At 38.1% G+C, this 19,725-nt stretch overlaps 3 protein-coding genes and 1 non-coding gene across 4 annotated transcripts in view; 2 read left to right on the forward strand and 2 right to left on the reverse strand.

Annotated features, from left to right (window-relative positions):
• The window catches only part of LOC135641802 (uncharacterized), a 6,113-nt gene extending 1,936 nt beyond the window's left edge, over positions 1-4,177 (forward strand). The window contains exons 2-7 of the mRNA XM_065157531.1: positions 540-894; positions 2,106-2,333; positions 2,407-2,761; positions 2,846-2,970; positions 3,116-3,251; positions 3,689-4,177. Of these exons, the coding sequence (XP_065013603.1) occupies positions 551-894; positions 2,106-2,333; positions 2,407-2,761; positions 2,846-2,970; positions 3,116-3,251; positions 3,689-3,928 (1,428 nt within the window). The 5' untranslated portion in view covers positions 540-550 and the 3' untranslated portion in view covers positions 3,929-4,177. The remainder of the gene's footprint in view (positions 1-539; positions 895-2,105; positions 2,334-2,406; positions 2,762-2,845; positions 2,971-3,115; positions 3,252-3,688) is intronic.
• A 3,038-nt stretch (positions 4,178-7,215) lies between these two features.
• LOC103987157 (uncharacterized) lies at positions 7,216-8,603 on the forward strand. Its single transcript, XR_001978299.2, has 2 exons — positions 7,216-8,237; positions 8,315-8,603. It is a non-coding gene; the product is annotated as an uncharacterized LOC103987157 (transcript).
• A 284-nt stretch (positions 8,604-8,887) lies between these two features.
• On the reverse strand, positions 8,888-11,082 carry LOC135640508 (uncharacterized). Its single transcript, XM_065154993.1, has 3 exons — positions 10,947-11,082; positions 10,227-10,315; positions 8,888-9,215 (listed from the first exon to the last, which is right to left on the reverse strand). The coding sequence occupies exons 1-3, from the start codon at positions 10,974-10,976 to the stop codon at positions 9,059-9,061; spliced, it is 276 nt and encodes a 91-aa protein (XP_065011065.1). The 5' UTR covers positions 10,977-11,082; the 3' UTR covers positions 8,888-9,058.
• Positions 11,083-11,725: 643 nt separating this feature from the next.
• LOC103987159 (uncharacterized) lies at positions 11,726-16,028 on the reverse strand. The gene is made up of 5 exons (XM_009405373.3): positions 15,834-16,028; positions 14,779-14,935; positions 13,999-14,049; positions 12,652-12,744; positions 11,726-12,100 (listed from the first exon to the last, which is right to left on the reverse strand). Exons 1-5 carry the CDS (start codon positions 15,977-15,979, stop codon positions 11,984-11,986), a joined length of 564 nt encoding a protein of 187 aa, XP_009403648.1. The 5' UTR covers positions 15,980-16,028; the 3' UTR covers positions 11,726-11,983.
• Positions 16,029-19,725: the final 3,697 nt, after the last annotated feature.

Raw genomic sequence — 19,725 nt, forward strand, 5'->3', positions numbered from 1 at the left:
ATTAAAAATTGGTTGCACCATGAAATAAAATTGTTAGTGACATGGTGTTGAAATTTAAAGTATTACTGTAGATTTCATCTTACATCTCAGCCAAATGGTTCTGCTATACGTTTGGTGCATTTGAAGCATTTTCTTAAATATTTTGTTCATATATTGTATGTATGCTGAAAGAGAATGGGCATTAAAGTTGCAGCTGCAAATGGACTCAATGAGCATAATTCAGTAATTAAATTAAGAATACATGTGTTGATCTTGTAATTTGCTTTAGTCTTTATTGTGAGATGATTTAGTTAACTTGTATTTCTTCTCGCTTAAATTATTGGTCTGCAGAGGTGAACTATGTCCTGGTTTATATGGTCATACGTCAGTTTCTCTTATAAGGGATATATGTGGCATTTGCCAATGTTTCCATATTTCATTCAGCATATTTCTTATCTCTATCCTTGATTCTTGATTATGTAGTTGATAAAGCAATAGGGTTGGCTCCACTAGCTTGTATTTGTTCATTCTGTAATTCTGTCATTATTTGTTGTTGTCAGGCTGCAAGAGAATGGCTGGAGGATTTAGAGTGCTTCATCTTGTTAGACCATTTTTGGCTTTCTTGCCTGAGGTTCAAAGTGCTGATCGAAAAATTCCATTCAGGGAAAAGGTGATCTATACAGTTATTGCTCTCTTTATTTTTCTGGTTTGCAGTCAGCTTCCACTTTATGGCATACATTCAACCACTGGAGCCGATCCTTTTTACTGGATGCGAGTTATTCTTGCATCTAATCGTGGAACTGTCATGGAGCTTGGAATAACTCCAATTGTGACTTCTGGATTGGTGATGCAACTCTTGGTTGGTTCCAAGATTATCGAAGTCGACAACAGCGTACGGGAGGATCGAGCTCTTTTGTAAGTGCTACTTATGAAAATATTTGGTGTCATCATTGGAAACTTTTGTCTCTGAGGTTTGAATGGTCGAGTGGTAACATTTTCAGAAATTCTTCTACCTTTGGATACACACTAGAGAGTCTTGGTTTTGGTGTTGCCATATCATTGCAGGACAAGTTTGGTTAGATGATTGAACATGTAGTTCATTATATTGTTAGTATCATTATAAGAGGATGCTATTGAACATGGTAACTGTATTAAAATGACAAGTCCTAAATTTACTATTGGCTTTAGTGAACATGTGAGGCAGCTGACCATTACCACTAGCTGTTTTCGTCAAGTCATTGTCATTTTTCAGATATCTTTATCTGCCTAATCACTTAATAAAAGTTCTCTTTTTCTGCTGATAGTGAACTAGTGGTTGTAGGGACTGTATTGCATTGAACCATCGATTGCATATTAGAATGGGAGGTTGCGCTGATTGGCCAATTCAACGGTTGGTTGGGTTCCCTCAACCTGCTTTGAACTCCACTAAAATCAAATGGCCAAGTTGAATATGAGTTCACACCACCTGTTACATGACTAATGGAATTGGATTGCAATTAAATATTAGGATGAATTGCTTATGATATCAGTGTATTTCAGATAGGTTTTCTAGTTAGCAAGCTTGTCTTGGAAACCAGGTTGATTCTTTGCATCTTGAGAGACCAAATTTTGAGTCTAAGGCTATGTACATTGGTCCTTCCTGGACCTCTTTGTCCTCCCTGGATCTCACATTGGTGGAAGTCTTGTACATTGGATTTGTCCTTTAAGCATGTTTTGGAAAGATCATTTGAAGCTAAATATTGCCACTTCATACATAGCTTTGGTTGATGATAACACCATCTCTTGTAGTAGGTTTCTTAGTTGCTACTTGTTCTATGGTGGTTAAAAACATGATATGTATAAGGAAAAAAAATCATGGGCACTGGTAATATATAAGGTGTTTTGAGCTTCCAACCAATTATTGGAGTAAAAGAATCAAATTATTTTGTTTATTGTCCTTCTTTATGTTGTGTCTTTTGTCCTTCTGGAGGTGTTTGTTGCGACCATTAAGTGTGAAGAGCAATTGATGACTTGGAAGCAAATTGTCTGTACCAAATCTTGGTTTTAAGGGCAAGCTTATGTTCTCATTATAACAACAAAGTCAAATGGGGGTTCAGTCTTCTAAAAATTGTCATTGTCTTTTCCAGAAATGGTGCACAAAAGTTACTTGGTATTCTAATTGCTATTGGAGAGGCTGTTGCATATGTTCTATCTGGGATGTATGGCAGTGTCAGCCAACTTGGTACTGGGAATGCTATTCTCATTATACTTCAGCTTTTCTTTGCTGGTATCATTGTCATCTGTTTGGATGAACTTCTTCAGAAAGGTTATGGTCTGGGTTCTGGTATTTCTTTGTTCATTGCTACCAATATCTGGTACGTTTGAAAACATTTTGCATTTTTGTGTCCATTTTACTTGGAATAAATTCTAATTGTGCACCTTCTGCAGCGAAAATATCATTTGGAAGGCATTTAGCCCAACAACCATTAACACTGGGCGTGGTGCTGAATTTGAAGGTGCTGTTATTGCCTTATTCCATCTCCTGATAACTCGAACAGATAAAGTTCGTGCTCTTCGTGAGGCTTTCTACCGTCAGAATCTTCCAAATGTGACCAACTTGCTTGCTACAGTTCTGGTATTTCTTATAGTTATCTACTTCCAAGGTTTTCGTGTTGTATTGCCTGTGAGATCAAAGAATGCTCGTGGGCAGCAAGGTTCCTACCCTATCAAGTTGTTCTACACCTCTAATATGCCCATAATTTTACAGTCAGCTCTTGTCTCTAACCTGTACTTTATTTCCCAGGTATACCTTTACGAAGATATTGTTGTAGAACCATATGAACTTCATTTTATTACTGAGGCTAAACTTTCTCCATATCCGCTATAGTTGTTGTACAGGAGATACAGTGGAAATTTCTTTGTGAATCTGCTGGGTAAATGGAAAGAGTCTGAGTATTCTGGTCAATCCATCCCTGTAGGTGGTATTGCTTACTATATTACAGCACCATCAAGGTGATCGTCTCTCTCACTCCTTCCCACCCCCCTCTCTCTCCCATCCTCCTTCCCTCCCTTCCTTATGAGACACAAATCCTCTTCCTTTTCTACTTTTCATTTACTTGTATTTCTTATGATCTTTGTTTTGGATCATATTATGCAGCTTGGCAGATATGGCAGCAAATCCATTCCATGCACTTTTCTATATAATCTTTATGCTTTCAGCCTGTGCACTTTTTTCCAAAACTTGGATAGAAGTCTCTGGATCATCTGCAAGAGATGTGGCCAAGCAACTTAAGGTATACGTTAGATGATATCTCGATGTATTCAGTTTTCAGCTTGGCATCCTGTGGAAATAATGGTGGCACTTTCAAGATAGCACCTTGATTGCCTTATTTGACCATATAGGTTTAAAAATATCTTCTTGTTAAAAGTTATTCTTTTGAAAATATATTTTCTTTGTAATTGATTATATATTTTTTAATCTTTTACTTGAACCACATTACACCTGCATGGCACATATGTACCAGCTGCGAATGCCACATTATCCTTATTTGTGAAATGAGAACTTTAATTACCCACAAAAGCTTTTGATTTGGATGCTAGCATCATGTTGTGGCAAAGAAACCATGTAAATGAGAATTCGAAAATTGAAGCTGCCTAGACTTAAATATTATTAATTGCTATACTATACTTCTGAGTACTAACATTGGTTTCTGAATTTGGTGTTGCACAGGAACAACAAATGGTTATGCCGGGTCATCGGGAGTCAAATTTACAGAAGGAATTGAACAGGTACATTCCAACTGCAGCAGCCTTTGGTGGCATGTGCATTGGTGCATTGACGGTTCTAGCGGATTTCATGGGTGCAATTGGTTCCGGAACCGGTATACTGCTTGCTGTGACCATCATATATCAATACTTCGAGACATTTGAGAAGGAGAGAGCCAGCGAGCTTGGCTTCTTTGGTCTATGATCCTAAAGCTTCTTCATCATTAAGCTTTTTGGTGGCTCTTAGAACGTTTTATCACAGTTTTGGTCAAAACTGAAACGGATGTTTGTCGGTCTTTGTCGAGAGTTTGTGCTCCTTAAGCGTAAGCTGCTAGCAAATCTTACCTTTGTTCAAGGTGGACACATCCGGTTTGTTCTGGTATGTCAGACCTCCGCAACGGTCGGGTCAACCCTTAAAACCTTAATGATGTCAATGACCCTTTTCCACTTTCTATTGTCATGTGTTAACTCATCTGCCTAATTGCAAAAGCGTGGCCTATGTCCTGATGAAAGATCTTTTCTGTTCGTTTTCCCTCATCAGCAACTTGCGTCTCCTTTCTGACTACAGCAGCTTATTTCATACATGTATGATGCTTGTCATGATAAATTTGATGTCTTAGAACAAATAAGAAATAAAATCATCATATATCGATTTACATGCAAAATCTTTTTATTTTTGTTGTCTGACATAAAAGTTAATGCATTTTTTTTTTGTCCCTTTGCGATATCAATTAGCTGTCTTGTGGAAATAATGCTGACGATCTCATTTTGTGACCATGTCAAATGTCTCTATTCTCTTTATTTTCTCCCTTTTTTTGTCAGTATTGGTAGATAATGACTTTACTTGTTCCATTAGTCATCAAGATCATAGCAGCCATGCTTGGAAAGAGGGTGTCCACCTCTCGAGGTTTGGAGTCATGCAGACCAGCAGCTGCAAATATCTTCGTACATTCTAAATGGCCAAAAATATCTGCATGCCTTGCTCGACCTTCTCATTGACTGCTGTGCATCGGTAGAAATGTCACACCAAATGCAGTTCTTGCTTACATTGTCACCACCCATGGGGATTAGTTGTTGACTGTGGCTTCAACGACTCTGCGGAAGCTTCCTAGATTTTGACTTGTCTCCGGTAACTTTCTCTTTCCCAGAAACTTACGTGGTCTTCAAGCTATACACATCCAGAAGTGCTGCGAGTGATGCCAAAGAATACACATGTCGTTCTCCCGGTGGGCTTACGCTGTGGTTTGACTGGCTTCGTTCCCGCCGCAGCGCTATAAATGATGGATGATAGGGTAGTGTTCGTCTCGTAAACTCGTTGTAGCTCGAGATGGCAGCAACAAGAACATTTCTCGCCGCCGCTTCCTTCGTCCTCCTCATGGCCCTCATGAGCACGGCAACCATGGCCGCGGACGGCCCTGCGCCGCCACCGACTACCAGCGGCGGGGGTGAGAACTTCTCGGTCCGTGAGATTCATTCGATTGCTTTGGCCTTCTTCGTGTCATTGGCCACTGTGTTCTCCCTCGCCTACTAGGAAGAAGACGACAGCGGGCTTCGCTGTTGGCTTCTGTCCATTCTTCCTCCGTGTCGGTTTGCCTTGGTATTCTCTGGTAGGGAGGAGACGACAGCTTCACTGTTGTCTTCTGTTGATTCATCTCTGGTGGGTACTTAGTATCGTCAGGTGCTTCGATTAGCTCATTGTGATTCGTCTATTTGTACTGGTCATGAGGATTGTATCTCCGGTTTTATTATTTTTATATGCTCTCCTTTTATAAATTTGTTCTGTGGTTCTCCTGACTTATTTTATTATAATATATGTATACATATATATATATATATATATATATTTCAAATGGTATTATTAATTTAAGAAATATCTAAAATTTATTATAGTATTTTGGCCACCATAATACTGTAAAATCTCTATAAATGAATCTAAATAGATTTCTAATCTCAATCAAACCAATTTTATAAACCTAAAAATATGATATTATAATGATTTACGAGTAACTATAATTAAAGAAGCATAATATGATGTCACTTATGATATTTTTTTTGATAATTTTATAATAATTTTAGTACCTTAATAAAGGTACTATAATGTTATTAAAAAAATAATGTAAATGAGCCAAACCAAAGTGTGCAAAATATTCAAAATGGGTGAAAAGATAGGTAGGTGGAAAGGGTATATTATTATTTATTATGGTGTTGGTGTAGTATCTCAATATAATTTTATATTTTCGGTTGAAGATTTTGATTTAAACCTATCAAATATAGGAGTGGATTATCTCATGAGATTTAACTGTGATAGCAAGTATTTCATCGAAGCAATCCCAACATGACAAAGAAATAAAGAAACATAGGAAGAGTTGGTCTATCAATCCACAGTTAATCCTAAATGTAAATGAATGTGATGCTAATAATACAACAGAAGCATAATAAGTTGAAGATTCTAAGCGAACGACTCGTTTTACTGATCATGGAGATTCTCCCAAGATCCACACTTCTCATCAGGTTGTTGCACTCCACCTATTGGATGATAGGATTTGCCTTTCACCTTTATCGTTCATCTCTTTGATTGATACAGAATTAACCATCCAATCAATCATGCATAATATAAAAGAGAGAGAGAGAGAGAGAGAGAGAGAGAGAGAGAGAGAGAGAGAGAGAGAGATGCAATCTTTTTCTCTTGTGCATGCAATCATGCATAATATATTAACCATCTTCTTCCTCTTCTTCTTGCCCCTTTCTTTACGAGCAGCAGCTGCTTCAGTGAACCGCCCCCTTATGATTCCTGCGCGAATGCCTGACAATGATTGCATGCAGATGCCGTCATCGCTTGTTTGGTTTCACTCCTCAATCATTCTGAAGCATCCGCCGCCGCCATGCCAGTTCATGGAGCAGCGCAAGGTATCCAGCAATCGCCGCACACAAGGTTCTTTCTCCTCAGTTCTTGCTTCCATCTCTAATGGTGGACTCAGTAATATGCCATATGTAACTTCGAGACTGTAGGAGTGACTGTCAAGCACAGAGCTCAAGTGCCCTTCGTATTCTTGGCTGTGGACCTCTATAGCAGACATGGGAGCTCACAATCTATCCTCATGTGAGTGGGACATGAAATCATAGCCTGCTGAACCCACCACTGTCTTTGTTCTCTCGGTGCCCGACACCCCATTGTGCATGAAATATGCCATCACTGTCACTCGACTGTGAGTTCCATTCGAGTGCTACAGAAGCGCACATTAGCACGCAGGAAAGCATGTGCAGATAATGGTTTCTGAGATTGTTTTTTGTCTCAAGTTTCTTGTACCACATTTGAGTGAGTCCATCACATGATTGGGACAGCGCTACTGGATTTGGTGGAGGTCATTAGTGTAGGATGAAAGGAAAAGTAGCTTGAGATGCAGTGATTTGATGACTCCAAGGATCAAACTCTTACTTCCCACCTTCCACATGAATCACATCATGAAGCTTGGATGTCTTTTCTTCACCTGTTTTGTTGGTAAGTTGCAATCTGAAAGGACCACAGCATATGCTTGTTGATGATTGTTATAGAACAAAGAACAGTTGGGCCTCGGAATGCAGGACAGAGAAGGTAGGGTCACCATACAGCATGCTCACATGGCAATGCACATGAAGGTTGTTCTCTTTGATGACGCTAAAGCAGCCACATACAGAGAACCGCAAATGAGATAGATATTGAGGCAGCTGGAAATCAATTCATTCTTTGCCTTCATTTGCCATTATTCCCTACTATTTTTTTGGTGCAAGTCACAAGAGTCTCTTGGCCTTCCTTCTCTGTCAGTCACATAGCATGCTGATCATGTGTTCTTGCCATTTCTTTTTTGTTTGCTTGATGATAGTGTGATTTATTTCTTCTTTTTCTTGAGCAAAACAACTCAGATAAAAATATATGAAGCATCCAGTAAAAGATAAATAATTTCCAACATCCAACATCTTCTAAATTAGGGATTGAACACAATGCCCAACAAGCCATTCTACCTGGCTTGTGCCAGAACCTGCATGTAGGACCAAACTTTTCAATCAAGATGGTGAGAGTGACTTGTCCCAATAGCTTGCAGATAAGGTTCATTCATTGGTGTTAAAGAATTGTAAGATCAACAGAGCCAAAGGGCAGTTTTCTGACTGAGGACAATATGGGGGCAGCTCAACTCAGTCCTATATAAATGGCACCATGAAGACTTGTTTTCCATGCTTGAAGAGAGACCTGTTTCCTGAAGGGGGGGAGGTGGGGATAAAATGGTGTCCAAGGTAGAAGAAACCAGATTCAGAAGGCAGGAATCCTTGAAGAGGAACAAGCAGGACAATGAGGTGAAGGGGAAGGACCCAAAGCAAGAGGTGGTGAGGCTGCAAAAGGTGTGCAAGTTCAAGAGGAGCAGCTTCAGTGAGGAAGAAGATGCTACTTCCTCCGCCATTCTCCTCTTAGCTTGTATTGCATGTGCTCCTACTCCTCTATAGCTCTGCCTTCCTTTACCTTCGGACTTAGCTTCTACCATGTAATTCTGCTCTCTGTGTAGCTTTTCTCCCTCCTTGTGCAACTTCAACTTACTAATAGATCTGTCACTTCATGTAGAAGCTTCAGATCACCAGTGTTCATTGTCCTCTTGGGAACATGTACACAGTGGTGCTCTGATACCTGCAGCTCTTAGGAACATTGTTCCTCCTGGGACCATGAACACAGTGACAACCTACACCAAAAGATGGTCATATGACAGTGTCTAAGGAAATCTCAATGTGAAGTGTCTGTGTTGTCTCTTTATGCATGAAGTCTTCAAATATGTTTGAGCTGTCTGTAAAATCCAAGCGCAAACAGGTACCACTTCCATCTCAGTTTCAACACAGAATTAGATTCTCTCTCTACACCTCTTCCATCTCACTTTTTTACCTACTCACTGCATATGGATGGAGATTACACTTCAGGTACCAAAATCCAAGTTCATCAATGGAGATTACACTTGATCACTTGGAGTTTCAAAGTATAAATAAATTATACTATGATCTCTTTCTAGTTCAAAGCCAGTTCACCAGGCTTTCCAAATTTATGTAGCATCACAGATCTTGGAAGATCATGTGAGGATGGAATTCTAAAGTTTGAAGTCATACAGTAGTATAATGCATGAGAAAATGGATGCACAGCACCAAGTGATTCAAAAATTAAACCAGTCATTAAGGAATTTATTCATGAAATGAGATTAGATTGTTCACGACTAAAACATGAAATGCTCGCTTACGGTATCAACGTAAATAAGTTCCTCCAATATCAAAAATCACATGGGATAAGAAGGAAATTATGTATCAGAAATTGGGATAGTAGCCACTACTCATCCGAAATAGGATCTGAAAAGTAATTGTTCAGAGATGGCATGATCTGGGGGGATTTGTTGCGCACAAACTTTCGGAGGCCATGCTCTGCATATTTCTCTCCCTCTTGAAAGTTATCAAGCACACCTGCAGCTCTGTTTTCCTTTGTGACCCTGTCAAAATATTCAAATTAGAGTTAGTGCAACCTCTGAAGGATTTGTTTCACCTGAATAAGTAGATGTTGTGGTGACTTGCAGGTCAAGTTACTGACACAAAAAAAATATGGGAAGCAATAAAAGATTACACAACCGTAAGATCAAAGGAATAGCACAAAGCTAGCCTAACTAGAGTTGCCTGTGAAAAGTTCTCACTGATATTGAAGAAAGTATCTTCGAAGAGAAATCTCATCAATTAAAAGTGAAGTAGGAAAACAGATGTATGTACTAAATAGAAATTTGATGTCACCATTTGCTTCGATAGGACATTACAAGGAGCAATATGGAGAACAAATAAACACATAACAGGTCTGTTAAATAACTTATTTTACTTCAAGCGATTAGTGCAAGTAATGTTACATTTTCAACTGTTGACTTTCATCTACACTTCATCAGCTATATTCTACTCCAACATTACATGCAAACAGATCAAGAATTGGTGTTTGACTAAAGACAAGATTCTAATCCAGACGGCGATTGAGAAGTTCAAATCATTTGCCAATTTTGAATATTAATTAGAACTCTTTTGCATCTCATAAAAACCCTGCATGATCTTTCTCGACTACAAATTAATTAGCTGAAAGTAACAGGTAATATGGTGATTCCTCTTGTCACCAAAAAAAAAAAAAAAAATTCAAGCTGGCCATAAAATCTTTTTTTATTATTCATTGAAGACTTACGGCAGCACCAAACAAAAATAATGAGTTTGCATCAATATTGAGTAGGCTCCCAAATTTCTTTTTGTGCTTAAATATATCTAGCACAAGTAAGTTTCTTTCTCCACATTTTTCAGATGCATCAGGTTGTAGTAAGAACCAAATTATCGGCACAATTAACATAAAACTACCATAATTAAATTCTTCATGTCAAACCCTCAATTCACATAATTTGCTTCTATTGTTGAATACCATGCAAAGCAGCAAATTAAATATTTTGGAGCAACATATTGACAAAGGAAGACTTGCATACCTCACTTCAGGGTTGATGCAGATGTTCCGTATCAGCTGCATGCCACAGATGCCAACAGCTGTGCCGACAGCCGCAAAGAGAGGAAAAACCTGCACACATTGTTAAAGAATCAATCTATGAATATGAATGATAATGTATGAATACAAAGCAATTTGTAGCATTTAAACCCATATAGAATTTATCTCAAAGGTCGTATATAAACCCTTTTAATGATACCAAATTTTCGGAATTATTATTATCAACAGTTAATAGTCTTCAAATACCAAAAGAAACATAATATATTAACAAGAAGAACAAAGTCGTATAACAATAACAATAACAATAACAAAGCCGTAAGTCCTAATTATTTGGGGATCTTTTATCGTCGTTGAAATCTTTTTGTCCCAACTATTCAAATCACATCCAAACTATAAATAAATCGTCAGTGTGAATTCCTTCAACCACAATGAAAAAGAGATATGTGGATAGTAATGTTACTTTAACAGGAAACCTATTGCACAATCGCAACTATGGCATAAAAGATTCAAAGATTAACAACGAACACAGATTTAAAAACATGAAAAGTAGAAAAGAAGAATAGAAGTTAGAGAATACGATGAAATCTAACATTAGTGAAGTATTGAAAGAGGATACAGAAATGAAGATTCGACAAAGAAATCTAACTTTATCAGAACCATCTCATAAGAGAAGTATGGAAAGAGGAGGATAGAGTAGCATTACCTCAGGCCTCACCCATCTGGAGGAAACCATCGGAGAGCTGCCGGAAAGGAGAGAGGTCGGCGAAGGGCAGAGGAAAGGCAAAGAAGCTTTCTCTCCAATATTTCGGAGGGTGGGACAGAGGAAGAGACGGGCAAGAAACGATGTCCCGTAAAGTCCTCTCTTTCTCTATATATAGTAGCGGTCAACCGACATTGACACGTGGTCAAGAAAAGCGGCGTGTAATCTCGCGATTAGATTTTGGTCAACTCTAGCAGACGTGATCAATCTTGCGACCTCCCGAATCTTGTGGATTCCAAGTTTCTAGGAGCGGCGGGAAAAAACGCGGCTTTGGACTTGATAATGCATGTTAGGTGGCTGTGCCGATCTCGTGATTCATTCAAGATAATTTTTTATCTCAAATTTCAGAAAAATAATAATAATAAAGTCATAGGCTTTTAGATGATTAGATCAACATTTCAAGAAACAGAAGAAAAAGAATCCCAATCATACCAGAATTCTTGAAAGAGAAGAAGTCCATTTCTTGATCTTTCTTTCCTTTCCTACTCAAACACGGAAATCGAATCGAATGGCATCATTTAGAACATTGCCAAGTCTGTGGAATTTGTTAATGTCACCTATCAAAGCAGAGATTTTTAAGAATATTTGTTGGTTTTCTAACAATCTGGAAAAGAAGAAGAACAACAACAACAAAAATTTACTTAGAAGTCAAAGCATCTGCAATGATGAATTAAAACGTAGTTTAGGTGCGTTTAAGAATGCATTCATCGATCACCAGAGGGTAGAAAAAGAAAAGAATGTCCACCAATATTACATTTTTGATCAAACAGGTCTATATGGATACAATGCACAGTAGAATGGTCATACACAATGATCGAACTTGTATACATCACAGCATGAATGGAATTTTATCCATGTCTTGTGGAAATACCACGCACACATCAATCATTATACTAACTGTGGGTTAAATGCCCATATATGATTAGCCAATGATGCTTCTCTCCATTCCTATAATGATCAGAAAGCACAGCTTGATGATGTCAGTTGTCGTCGATCAATTTGTTTATGATTTCTGATTGCCATGCACCACCAGCAAATCTGTTGATTAATTGAGCCACGATAGCTACCACAGACCCCAGGGCAGCACCAGCGATGACCTAAGAAAATGCAAGAGAAAGATTAGGAGACAGGATGCTGAACATAATAACCCAAGGTATCTTTCATGCACAAGCATGGTTGAGAGTTTAGCTAGGATTACTATATCTAATGGTTAAGCTACTACCAGGACTTTGCCGTTAAGCTGGCCCAATTATCCCAACTCCGAGGAAAGAAATCAGTCTAACCATCCAATTTTTGGTTTAAATTGAGGTGCTAATGATGAAGTTCGTTGTCCTGACACTATCGATATGAAGAATCTATAGGTACTTATACAAACAGTAGGGCATTAATGATCCTTTGTTAAGAATAGGAAACAATTCATCCCCACATATGTTTAAAGTAGAACACCATATGAACTACTTTTCATGATCGTAGGTGGGAATTATGGTGGCCAGAAAATTCTCAGATACGAAATGGCGGCTTACATGTTTTTTTTTTTTTTTGGATTTATAGAGATGTGCACATATGCATATGCAAGAGAACAAGATGTACCAGGTTGCATCATGGTAGTTACCACTACCCTTTACAAGATTACAGCATCGTATCAAACCTGAATAGGAGTATGGCCAAGAAGTTCATGTAGTGGTCGAGTAACAGACAGAGGATGCTCTTCTGGAAGTTCATACATAATTTGATTTAACACCTGGCATATCAGAAGAAATAAATGCTGTTAATGAAATGAAGTGTTTGAATTATAAAACAACCTATCATACCATAGAACCCATCAGCCTATTTCAGGTATCGTCTCATAAATGCATCACTTATAAGATGGCAAGTTAGGAATGGGTGATGGTCTAAAAGGAAGCTGGTTGTAATAAAAGTTTCACAAAACATAGCTCAATAAGATACAAGGACCATCGTTGAGTTCTCAAGTTTCAGGAACAATACATCAAGTCTGATAACTAATCAGTCATTCCTCTTGTGACATGATTGAATAAAGATCAGTAAAACCAAAATTACCTAGTTAGTGGGCTGAATCCAAAAAAAGTCAGCAGTCAATTGACATAAGTAGCTTGACCCAAGCATAGAAAACTAATGTGCACACCTGCCTCAGTCCATGCAGAAAATTCTTTTCATGGGATTTGACATGTATGACACTTTTTTATCAACACAATTAATGAATGTAGCTTGGAAGACTATGACTACGGACACTCTTCTGGAAGTTCATATATGACTTGATGGTAAGATGAATATTTGACCAGATATGAACATTTATGTATCAGATAATGACTATGAGACCATGAATTTTCAATTACTAATTTTTGTCATGGATTTAAGTAGTACCCATTGATCCACATGCTACTAAGTAGCAACTTGCGATGACTGTCAAAGTAATTACCAGCTAGGTTATCCAGCACCTTCAAACACATGCTACTTACATGTATGTTCAAAGATTTAACGTCTTTTAATAAATATTTTCTTCATCCATTTATTCAATCATCTACTTAAGAATTCAACTTAAAGTATCCAGCCTGCTGCTTCTCTATTAGGAAGCCAGAACCATCATTCATGTTCTCAAGCTTGATTAGGATATGCACAGTATCTGAAATTGCCACATAAAACATCACAACGACTTGTACATTTATATTTACAGAAAATCAACAAACAATCACCTATATATTCACTCTTATGTTTATATGAAACAGTATCTTGGCTAATGTGATATACTTTAAACTTAAATGGCAACTGGCCCAGCTTGGCGCCTGATACAAAGATCTCTTTCTTGTTCTGTATAGGAGTGTACTATGTGTTCACAAATTCACACATAAGTTGATGTCACATAACCCAGCATGCAAAGAATTACACCGTTGAGACCATATTGTCTCTAACACTTGTGTAGCAGCAAGAAATTACTGAATACATGAAATTTTTTTAAAGTTATGATATTACAATATACCTCTGCCTGCTTTCCAGCATGCAGTCGAACACCAAAAGCATCACACATCACCTGCAAAATAGTGGAACACCCAAAATCTCATAACCAAGTAAAATCAAGCTGCAGGACAAGCAAAAAACACTGCTTTTAATCAATTATAAAGTGTGTCACCTAGCTGTTTAATTGAATCCCTGGACTTGACAAATAAGTCTCTGAATAAAAAAACTTCACCAAAGTTCATGAAAATTTTATCAACTAAATCATACAAATCCTAGGGGTACGATTTATGAGATGGTGAATAGGAAGGTAGCTGACTACTTCTGTTATCAAAGCATAATAAGAGTTATGGTGAACAATACATCAAAGTATAATTTTTATTTTCCATTATCGTTAGTTGGTTTAAATTCCAATATCGATATCTTGTTATTCACTACCTCTTGTTTAGGCTTGCACAACCAATATCTAAGCCCCTAAAATGCCATATTTTAATGCCTGCAAGCAACAGAATGATGTTTCCCGAAGACACCCAACATGGTTCCAGAATCAACTAAAGATGGTGTCACATAAAATTGCATAGTGATAAAAGATCAACAAAATTGTATGGATTTAAGATATAGAAGAAATACATGGCCCTATACACATTGTCAACTCGCATATGGATACAACAACAAAGAAGCTTAACATATTCTAAATATATATGAGCTTTGTAGAAATTTTAATTCATTTTTACAATGAATCTAACAGAGAAGCAACATAACACTTTTCATAATGAAAACTGTAAGAAACATAAGTCGGCCTTACCACAAATGCTAATATCGCCGCTGTAGCAAAAGCAGAACTGTCCAACCCATCTTGAATTCCAATAGCTAGTGCTAGTGCAGTCACTGTGGCTGAATGGGATGATGGCATCCCACCAGATCCAATAAGCTGCTTGGCATCCCAGTGTCTTTCCTTGTACCTGTAAATCTACCAAAAACTATTAACTCTTTGGACAAAAAGGCTTCACTATCTCATGATCTAATTTTACAAGTTCATACAAATTGACAACAAAAATCTCATATGCGGATAAAATATAAACCAATAACAATGATGGCACATTAGCAACTCAAAGTGGTCATATAAATACAGCTGAATGACCCTATTGTTTTAGAATACATATGCAACAAAATCTTAGGTGCATGAAAAGGAAAAAAAAATTATATTTAAGCATTAGCATGGAAAGAGTACATTTTGTACACAAAAGAAAGTATTGAATATTGTGGGCAGCTAAATTTAAAATCTAAAATTATATAGTGTGTTCGCGATAAATAGTTTGAAAATGTGATGCCTTACTCTAGGGAATCACAATTGCAACCTTATAAGGAAAATTCTTTGGTGAATTATCCATCACTAATAATGATTAAAAATAGCAAGTTTGATATGGCTGCGCATATTAACACTCGCTACACTTCACATTAGCGGGACCCTCATGCATCGAATCATTCAGGATCAAGGAAAGACTATTAGATACAATTCTAATCATCGTCAGAGTGCTCCTGGAGATCCTTTTCTTTTCAAGATCCAAGATTTCTTGAACAAGGGTGCAAGATTTCCAGATCAAGGAAACAAAATCCGGAAAAGCACTTCTTTTTCCCCTACTACAACACCAGAGTATGAGACCCCCAAATCCCAAACCAAGAACGGTCAAGATCCAAGATTTCTTGAACGGAACATGCAGGATTTCCAGATCAAGGAAACAAGAACGCTCACAAAAGCGAAAAAAAACTCCAAATAACTCGACGGAAGTCTCAATTCTCGATGGATGAACAGAGATCTCAACCCCAGAGTGAACAAGGCAGCTGGAGATGCAGGCTTACCAGGTGGTGAAGAACTTGATTGATTGGGCGATGGCGAAGGCCAGGACGGCCGAGATCAGCGGGTAACTGTGGAAGACGGAGGAGTGCGCGATCGAGGACGAGGGCGACGGCGAAGAAGAGCTCCCCAATTCGCCCATCTCTCTCATGGCTGAGGCATGGCAGGGCGAGAGAGAGAGGGGGGGGGGGGGGGCGAAGAAGCACGTCTCCAGGACTATGCCGCCATGGAAATGGTTTCGTTCACGTCTGGACATGGAGAGGTACGAACTACAGTCTCATTCATACACCTAGACATACCTTCTCTGTGATTGGATTTAAAAAATGGGGCCCCGCTTGATCCGAATCGAGTGCCACCTCTGCGCGAACGAAAAGAGAGGTAGACGGTGCGGGTTCGTCAGAAATATGTGGAAGAAGTATTTTATTGTTCTTCTTTAATCATTATTGGGATCTTATGTTTGTCACCTCTGTTCATCTTTGCATGCCAATTAGAGCCCATGTGGGTTGTCTCATGAGTGCTGTTTGGATATAATGATTTGATTTGATTTTGTTTTGTTTATTTGCCAATATGTGATTCTAAAAGCATTCAATAGTTCATATATATGATTAAAAATTTTAATGATGCAGTAATAGGACTAATTAATTCAATGAAAGTGTGTAAAAATACTTCCATTTCTCTTAGGAAAAATAAAAAAAAAAATATTAGGCAAGTAATAGTTTTGGATGATTCCAGTATTTGCTCTTTGGTGTTCTATGCATACCTTTAAGCCTTTCATTGATTGATTCCAGTTGTATTTGTTTGGGTTTCAAAGGGGTTTCACTGTGTAGTGCAGCAACAACATGATCTTGACCCAATTTTGTTTTGGGTCTCTCTTTCTTTGAATCAATCATCCACTTTTGCTGTCCTCCTACATGTGAAGAAGCTTCATTCCTCTGTGAGGTTGATGGAGAAAGCTATGCCCACCTGTGGAGAAGTCAGTGGAGTTCATAGTGGCCATGGATTGGAGGTGTTAAGACCTTTGCATATGCAATATAATTACTGCCTTAGCAGAACATAATAGTTTCTATATGGTGGCTGCAGATGGAACTTAACAATTCACTTCATGCAATATCTGTCTTAGAGGAATCCTTCACATCTTTATCTTGCTTGCTGTTCCTTTTACAGGGAAGGAAAAGCTCAGAATTCTGCCATGGTGACAAAGCAGAGCAATGCTGAAGTATTTAGGACCTTCATTCACTGTCAACAAGCTAATTTTGATCAATCAGATCAGATACATAAATATAATTTTCAGTTACATCAATTTTGCCTAACTAGAAAATTTTATAGTTTTTGCTAAACATCAATACCATTATAAACGATAAGGGTAAAATTATCCATCCCGTAGAAACTCGACACGGGGCATGAATCTATTGAATTGTCACATGAAACTATTTTTAGATAAAGAATAATTTAGAAAATATCCTCTAATTGTAAACGGTTAGGGACCCTCGACTATAAATATATGATTACTCAATAATTATCTTAATTTTTTTTTCTCACTCTCTTTATTCTTCATACTGGGAAATCAAATAGCTTATGTATCCGAAGTATCAAGTCCGAGTCTTACTACGATGATCTTGTATTGTAGAAATGAAGGCTTACGAGACTAAAGCCGACTAACTATCCTTCTATTATCATCCCTTGATGTAAATTATTGATGCATTCTGTTGTTTCACTGAGATGGAACAAGTATCAGGTTTTCCTTAGATCATGTCTAAGCAGAAGAATTCAAATGAGCTGATCTTATGGAACAACTCAAATCAGTGGCTGATGACAGCCAAACAGGTTGCAGACTCTTCATACTGTTTTGTGATGAATGTAGCACTTCATATGTCACCCCCCCCCCCCCCCCCACCCTTCCCCCACATTTGATGTCACCACAGTCCACCAACAAATAGTCAATTCATTCCCTTGACCTTTCGCAAAGGCCACCTATCAGTGTCTCATCTCATGTCAACCAGCAATCTTTGCTGACAAGAACATCCCCTGTCTGAGTTTTACAGTTACCAGTCAACCATGTAAGTTTCCTGATCTCAAGATTTGCCACCATCTTCCTTGTAGCTTCAATCTTGGTACATGAACTAGCTCATCCTGGTTTATGATAATCTTGTCAGGATCTGCAAGAGGACCCGATCCATTCATGCCTGGATTTTTTTGGCACTCTTATCAATCCACCAATTGATCATTCATGTAGGACCACAGTCCTTCCCATCTTGTTTCAGACATTAAAATGTAAGCAGACAGTCCCACCATGATTCTTCATGGTGCAGAAACCCTATTTCTTTTGAGCATGGTCCTTCGATTAGAGCTAGGTGTAGGCTCTCCTTATTCAAGTTCTATCCAATGGATCACATGAAAACAAAGTGAATTCTTGTCTGAATGGTGCATGTCAGAGTGTCTGCATGTTGTGCTAGAGGAAGTCTTCTTCCTTGTCTCCTGCCAGCTCAATACCCTCACAAAATGGGCATCAGATGTGGTGAAGCTACTGCATGTGATGGAGTTGTTTGCATCAGCTGCTGAGATGGCTGTCAAGCTAAAGAACATTTCTTCCTTTCTACAGGCCATGTGAGTTTGGCCATTTGCAGTTTTCTTAGTAGCTTTTGAATAGTGTTCCTAAGTATCTTTATTTTTCATTTGCTGGTGGAAAAAGACAGTTATATTTTACTGCAGACACTGTTCATGCAGCAGAAAGTCTGTCAATAGAAAAGTTATGAAGAGTGCTTTTAATATTATTTATTCCATTGCAATTTTTCATGCTTTATTTGATCAAAACACACATCATGAGACTGAGATAGGTATAAGAAGGTAAGAAGTAATCAACTAAAGTGCTAAAGCAATCATCAAATATTTCATTTGTTATAATATTTCGATTAGTCTTACGTCGAAAATAAGTAAAATTAATATGATGGATATATTACTATTAATTTTTATTAAATATTTTAATTAATAATTTAAATTTTGATAGATGAATTATCTCATTGGATTGAGACATTTGGATGCTCAACCACTAGTCAAAGAACAAGAGGACTAACAAATCAAATAAAATCCATGTCTTCTCTTCAATCATTCTTCTCAGACTCACCTCACAAGCCTCCAAACCAAAGCCTACCATCTTAATCATGTCTGGAAGAACCAAAGGAAAAGGTAAAAGATAAAGAAAAAAGAACTCTTCGCTGCTGTCCTCTTTCAATCATTCTTCCTGGTGGAGGACTTCCCTCCAAAGCCTCACCTCACATGACTCCAAACACATCCAACCATCTGCTCCTACTGTTTGCATGGGCCTTTGCAGCAGAAAGGAGAGGAGGAGAACTGAATGCATGATGCCTTCCAATCTGCCATCTCAAGGCAGCTGTTTGGGAGGAGTGGCATGCATGATTCCTACAAATCTGCCATCTCATGGCAGCTGTTTGAAAGAGTGGCTCATTGTCATCATCCCCCATTCTTCAAGCTGACTAAACTACTCTTTTATTGCATTGCAATCACATAGATACAGGATAAAGGAGGATGGGCAGCCCTGTACTTTTTGACTTGGCTCCTCCTTTTTAGGTCTATTGTGCAGCACTGGATGATGGTTTGTCTTTGGGATGACACTCTTATCCTCTGGTATTTGGTTCTGTCACTTTGAGAGAAGAAGTTTTTGACTGCTATTCTACAACTCAGCAGGGCAGTGCTATCTCAACATCAGTCAACAGTGCTGTTTCTCAAGTACTATTTTTATACAGATGTCATGTAACCATTCATTTATTGGAATGCAATTTAAATTGGTAGATGATGGTGCAGAATTGCCTTTTAGCAAATCATATCTACAATTGATGGGACTTTCTTTTTATTGGTCATAACAAAAGCATTAAAAGAAAC

This window comes from Musa acuminata, chromosome BXJ3-6 (assembly GCF_036884655.1).
Source record: "Musa acuminata AAA Group cultivar baxijiao chromosome BXJ3-6, Cavendish_Baxijiao_AAA, whole genome shotgun sequence".
Lineage (NCBI taxonomy): Eukaryota > Viridiplantae > Streptophyta > Magnoliopsida > Zingiberales > Musaceae > Musa > Musa acuminata.

Coding starts and splice junctions, on each gene's coding strand:
- LOC103987159 (XM_009405373.3), bottom strand. CDS start 15,979: ATGAGAGAGATGGGCGAATTGGGGAGCTCTTCTTCGCCGTCGCCCTCG. Junction 14,936..15,833: donor ATCAAGTTCTTCACCACCTG/GTAAGCCTGCAT, acceptor GTAGATTTACAG/GTACAAGGAAAGACACTGGG. Junction 14,050..14,778: donor CGGCGATATTAGCATTTGTG/GTAAGGCCGACT, acceptor ACTATTTTGCAG/GTGATGTGTGATGCTTTTGG.
- LOC135640508 (XM_065154993.1), bottom strand. CDS start 10,976: ATGGTTTCCTCCAGATGGGTGAGGCCTGAG. Junction 10,316..10,946: donor CCAGATGGGTGAGGCCTGAG/GTAATGCTACTC, acceptor CAATGTGTGCAG/GTTTTTCCTCTCTTTGCGGC. Junction 9,216..10,226: donor TGCATCAACCCTGAAGTGAG/GTATGCAAGTCT, acceptor ATATTTTGACAG/GGTCACAAAGGAAAACAGAG.